The 6,072-nt window shown below is 33.8% G+C and overlaps 1 protein-coding gene across 1 annotated transcript; it reads left to right on the top strand.

Annotated features, from left to right (window-relative positions):
- Positions 1-1,179: 1,179 nt before the first annotated feature.
- Positions 1,180-3,301, top strand: LOC120207314 (ferritin-3, chloroplastic-like). The gene is made up of 8 exons (XM_039206802.1): positions 1,180-1,526; positions 1,826-1,909; positions 1,993-2,047; positions 2,161-2,254; positions 2,676-2,737; positions 2,872-2,937; positions 3,023-3,086; positions 3,175-3,301. The coding sequence occupies exons 1-8, from the start codon at positions 1,195-1,197 to the stop codon at positions 3,228-3,230; spliced, it is 813 nt and encodes a 270-aa protein (XP_039062733.1). The 5' UTR covers positions 1,180-1,194; the 3' UTR covers positions 3,231-3,301.
- Positions 3,302-6,072: the final 2,771 nt, after the last annotated feature.

The raw sequence follows: 6,072 nt of genomic DNA, 5'->3' as shown, positions 1-6,072 counted from the left end.
ATCGAAGGAAAAGAAATAGGGAGGTACGACTAAAAGTTAAAACAAAGCTAAAAATTTGTGATTATAATAAAAATGGTATAACTTTAGAGTTACTCTTCAAATATTTTAGGGTTTATAAAATACGTTACATGCTTTACAATAATTACAATTTGGTCATATAAATAATTTAGAGATTTAGGCCAAAATTCCCAAATCTTAGGGTTTCAAATTTTCTGTGAAGTATTAACTTTATGAATTTTATTTTCTAATATTTACTTATAGGTTTTATTTTCTAATTTACTGTGAAATATTAACTTTATTTATGATTTTTATATCTATTTATAATTTAATTTTTATTATATGCTGCACCCTTGCCGTCCCCGTACCATGTAAATTTAAGAATTGTCATTTCCCGTCCACGTATCTGTCCCGTATCCGTCCCTGTATTCGTATCAGTGCAACATAGGTTTTGAAGGTTCAAAAACTGTTAGTCTTAAAATCAGCCGGAAACCGAAAGACGGAAAGAATACCCTTTTCCCAAGATACAATATCTATGTTGAGAAACTAACAAAACAAGAGGCCCCTAGGAACAAAGGTAGGAAATCTTGCCCTAGCACCGTCTGATGCACTAAATGGTGAATCGAAGAATTCTAAAACAGAAGGTGCAGGGTAGTACATTAGAGCAACACATATTGAAGCCTTTTATGTTTCCAATTTGATCATCCCTTCTGCCACTTCAAGCCTCAAATATATTATTCAACCAGCCAGGATGTCGATGATACCCTAATTTTACAACTCAATGTTGAAAGTCAATGAACACTTTTGCTCCTTTACATTAGTCTTGATTTAGAAAAAGAAAAAAAAATGGCTCACTTTGAGAATATATGAGCCTTCACTAGCCAATTATTATTTTTCATGTACCATAATTTTGTTTAGAACCTTAATATTTGAATCATTTTGACATGTTAATCTAGTTATATGCACATTCACCTACCATGTTAAGATGTTATACAAATTTGTTTGTATTTTTCTTTATCATATAATAGTGTCCAGGTTTCCATACAAAACACAGGAAGTAGTATCCAACTCAAAGATCTCAAAGCTTATCAAAACCACATAAAAAAAGTAGAAAATTGAACCAAATATTCCTTCTTCTTTGTCCTCTCTTTTGCTCTAATACAACTAAAAAGATGTACTCCATAAACTGTCACACAAATGGTCCCAAACCACCATATAATATCTCTAAAGACCAGATCAACCACGATTCCACCACGCTTCCACCATCCACCATCCACCTCCTCATCTTCATCGTCCACGTGTCGTTCATCCAATGGGCCCTCCCCATCTCTAACCGCCTTTAGTATCGCCCAGCTTTGTTGTTCTCCTCGTCTCTTCACCACTCAAAATCCTTTCAGTTGTTCTTCAGTTTTTGAGCCTTTTGAGGAAGTGAAGAAAGAGCTAGATCTTGTCCCCACTCTGGCTCAAGCTTCTTTAGCTCGTCAAAAGTACACTGATGAGTGTGATGCTTCTATCAACGAGCAAATCAAGTGGGCTTTTTATTTCTTTTCTTTTGGATCCTAAGTTAACTTTATATTTTAAAAATTACATTTTCGTATTGCATCTTTTCTAAGATTATTGAAAAAAGATGATTCTTTTTGTTTGAGGGAGAAATTTTGATTCTTTATTTCTTCAGGAAACTAGGAATTAGCATCAAGATTCTTTATTTCATGTGTTTAAATTTTAGTATAGTATTATCTGTGCCTATGTTCTAATGGTTTTGTTTTTTGTTTTTTTGGTTTACTTTTTGTGCATGTGTATGTGTGTTAATTTTATGGTGGGATTACAGTGTCGAATACAATGTCTCCTACGTGTACCATGCCATGTTTGCCTACTTCGACAGGGACAACGTTGCGCTCAAGGGTCTTTCCAAGTAATTTTTCTTCAGAATTCTTGATTTAACTTAATTTGTTACTCTTTTTCTGTGTGGCTAATTTCAGTCTTTCTATTGAATAGATTCTTCAAGGAATCCAATTTAGAAGAGAGAGAGCATGCTGAGAAATTGATGGAATATCAAACCTGATCTAATTTATCAATTGCTTATTGTTGATTTCCTTGCTGCAGTCTCATATAAATTCGTTTTTGTCTCTGATTGTTTTCCTGCTATGCATTTGTTTACTATATTATCAGAACAAAAGAGGTGGAAAAGTGAAGCTGCAATCCATATTCATGCCCCTCACGGAGTTTGATCATGTTGAGAAAGGAGACACATTATACGGTGAGTAGAAACTGTTACAGGCAGATTTGTGGTTGGTTTGTTGGTTTGATAGATTTGGCTGCCATCTTTGTTGTCTCATCTTTAGGTAATAGATATCTAACATGGACAAAGCAATGGGATATAAATGCATGCTGCAACAGTGGAAATATATTTGTGAATTTGTATCATTGATGTGTATATATTTGTATAGTAGTTATGTTGCTCCCATTCTTTGTATCTTTTGAAATTCAGTATGGACTACAATACATTGGAGAACTCTACGCAAATTAACATATCCGAGTTGAATGCATACCCAAGAGTCGCACACAAGTCCTAGTAACATAGACTTATTGTTAATTGTATGATAATGAAAAAAAAAGTGCTTTGGATTTTAGCATTTTATATGTGCACGAAACTGATTGTTTTGAATTCTTTGGTTCAGCTATGGATCTTGCCTTGTCCCTGGAGAAACTAACAAATGAAAAGCTCTTGAACTTGCACAGGGTAAAAACTCTACTCTCTTTTTGCATTTTTGATACCTTAGTAAGGTGTAAAGGTCTCACACTAGTCGATTTTAATTATAAAATTGATGGATGGATGAACTGTTTTAAACTAATGTTGGAGGCTTTTGCTAATAGGTAGCTGAGCAGAGCAATGATGTGCAGCTGACTGATTTCATTGAAGGCGAGTTCCTATCTGAACAGGTAAAATGCTATTTTGCTGCATTTGGTTTTCTAGCAGAAAGCAAATTCTCACTTTATTACTGTTTCTTTAGGTGGAATTCTTTAGGTGGAAGCCATCAAGAAAATATCAGAGTATGTAGCTCAGTTGAGAAGAGTTGACAAAGGCCATGGTATGAATTTACCCGCGTGGTGTTTTTGTAAGAAGTATGCTACCATTAGTTTGTTGATATTGATATGTTTGGTTTGGTGGATATTCAGGGGTGTGGCACTTTGATCAAATGCTTCTTCATGAGGGGGAGGCAGCTGTTGCATAAAACTGGGGAATTGTTGAATAAGGTTAGATTTTGATTGTAAGATGTAAAACTCTCGTGTTGATGATTAGAGATGATAACTAAAATTCCAAGTGTTGTTAATGGATTTCATATTTTGTTTAGTAATAATCATTTTAGTTGTTTTTCATGCAAACCTAGCAATGGGGAATGAAGTGGTGATAGTTGTTTAAAATGAATAGAGATAGCATTTACTGTTCAAGGTTTGTGGCCTCTGATGTTGAATATTAGAAAAGAAGCAAAGAACAGATTAAAGAGGTGATGTTGATGGCTGTGTTTTACACCAACAATATCAATTTCACTCGATTTAGTCCCTTCGGTTTTGTTATAAGCTCAATTTATATTTTTCCATACAAGGTTTGTGGTTTCTGACGTTTGTGGATTTTTGTTCTTTATACAAAAATTTGCCTGTTTGATGTATGGTTCGATCAAGTTTTCCCCAAGGAATGCAATGTTTAGTGGAGTTGTGTGATTTGTTGCATTCTTAGTATCCTTAGCCTTTTATTTGTGGCTTGGCTCGTTTTTGTTAATGGATTGAGAGCTTGGACTATTAATGAATAACACGTGTGTACTTTAAAATGATGAAATTATGAAAATCTGAGTTAGATTGCGAAACTTGAGAAACCAAATATGGATTAAATTGAGCTTATAGCAAAACCTAAGGGTTAGATTCAATATTTTTGGAGTTCTAGAGTATTTTCCTGAAAAAATTTTGAAGTATGAGGGTTACATTGTGAATTCTATTGAACTCAAGACTAAATTGCAAATATTCAAAAATTCAGAGTCAAGTGTAAAATTATGGTGCCACTTGTCTATTGACTTGTACCATAATTTACCATTTTTCTCATTTTATAGACTTTCCTCGTCATTGGTTCAAATTGAAACCCCAAAAATAATCAATCCTTGGTTCTTATTTTATTTTAGGGTAAATTACGTTTATTATTTAAACTATTAGTTTTGGTTTATTTTATTACTTAAACTTTTAATTTTTTAAAATTCATATCAAACTTTTAGTTTTTGTTTTATTTTAGTATCTCATCGTTAAAAAATTAATATTATTTTATGTTTTTGGGTAAATTATATCATTCATCATTTAATTATCTTCTCACTTTTATTTTGGTATTGAAGTTTAAAAAAAATCAATTTAACTATTCAACTTTTAAATTGTTTCTATTTTAATCATTTTAATTTATTTTATTATTAACATGAATTAAACTATCATTGTGATTAAAGTAATGATTGTTGAAAGTACCTCAGGTGGTGGCTGGTCGAACGTAACAAGCTCCTCATCAATTTAACAACCCATTTTTTACAAGATATCCGCACAACATTCCCTTTCCAGCACTAATGCTGAAACACAATCGTCCATGAACGGTCTCGAAGATTCCGAATATCAGCTACAGTTGAGCCTAACGGATGCAAAGAGATATTCCCCGACTCAATTAAAACTCAGAGCCGCCCGTGCATCCACCTCGCACACGACATCGCAAAATCCCATCTCAAGCAAACGATAGACCAATACGGATGTTGTGAAGCTCAGCTGCCAGACTCAAACAAGTTCCGAGATAAGCCGAAAAACCCAAAAGCCACATACCGCTTTCATTCCGAAAGACTTCACCAGCACTGGGAATGCCTGGATTGCCCTGATTTGCACCATCAGTGTTCAATTTGATTTTACCATTTTCAGCAGCTTTCCAGGCCACAAGGTCAGCAAGCTCTTCGGAGTTCCTCATCTAATTGTAGCAAAACAGATTCCACCGTTTTTTTCTTAGTAGCCAAACAATTTTCTAGTTCAAGGGTTGTTAAGATACAACAAATGTAGTGTTGGGCTCGAGAATGGAGGATGTTGTCAAGTGAGTCTTTATTAAATAAAATGGTAAATTACACCATTTCTCACTTAATTATAAATTACTCATTGAATTATATTGTCTCTCCTATTTAACTCGCCATACTTTTATTTTTCTAATTTACTCACTGAACTTTCGAATTGTTTATGTTTTGATCACTTCAAATTATTTTATTATTATTTTGGTATAACACATTTATTAGTATTACTTTTTAATATAAAATAATTGAAAATATAAAATGAAAAATAAGGTGGCTAGACGCCACCGTCGACCACCGTCGACGTCGTAGATGGTGGTAGTTCGATACCAAATTTCATGGGTCGGTTTGCCTTGACCCGTGAGTCCAAATCTAGTGGTTGTTTCACCGAAAATTATCCCAAAACTCGTGAATTTCAATTGAAACATTTTGGTTTCCTCACTTTCAATCTCTAATTTATGGACTTTGGAGAAAGTTCTAACAAAATGGAGGTCGGATTCAAATTCACGGTGTCAAGGCAAAGCAACCCAAAATTTGTGATCGAACGGCCACCATCTACGGCGGTCATCGACAGCCGACAGCGGTGTCAGGCTACCTTATGTTTTTATTTTATATTTTAAATTATTTTATATTAAATAATAAAAAAACCATGTCATACAAAAATAACAATAAAATAATTCAAGTGATTAAAACAAGAGCAATTAGAAAGTTCAATGAGTAAATTAGAAAAATTAAAAAGTACGGTGAGTAAAATAAGAGAGATTATAGTTCAGTGAGGAATGGTGTAATTTACCCTAAATAAGAAAACACTTTTTTATTATTTTATTAAAATAACCCAAACAACATTAATTGGAAAAATACTTCCCAAACTGCACGCGTCGGACTATCTCACGTCTTACAAAATGCGTGTTAAGGCCTCGCATTGTATAGGACGCGAGACCCATCCAACATGGAAACACTTTTCAGAGAACAGAATTTAATCTGTCATGAAAAAAGACCTTGC

Source organism: Hibiscus syriacus, unplaced genomic scaffold, assembly GCF_006381635.1.
Source record: "Hibiscus syriacus cultivar Baekdansim isolate YM2019G1 unplaced genomic scaffold, ASM638163v2 tig00014444_pilon, whole genome shotgun sequence".
NCBI classification, from domain to species: domain Eukaryota; kingdom Viridiplantae; phylum Streptophyta; class Magnoliopsida; order Malvales; family Malvaceae; genus Hibiscus; species Hibiscus syriacus.
This window is presented reverse-complemented; position numbering and strand designations above follow the sequence as displayed.

Coding starts and splice junctions, on each gene's coding strand:
- LOC120207314 (XM_039206802.1), top strand. CDS start 1,195: ATGGTCCCAAACCACCATATAATATCTCTAAAGACCAGATCAACCACG. Junction 2,255..2,675: donor GAAAGGAGACACATTATACG/GTGAGTAGAAAC, acceptor TCTTTGGTTCAG/CTATGGATCTTGCCTTGTCC. Junction 2,938..3,022: donor GCGAGTTCCTATCTGAACAG/GTAAAATGCTAT, acceptor GGAATTCTTTAG/GTGGAAGCCATCAAGAAAAT.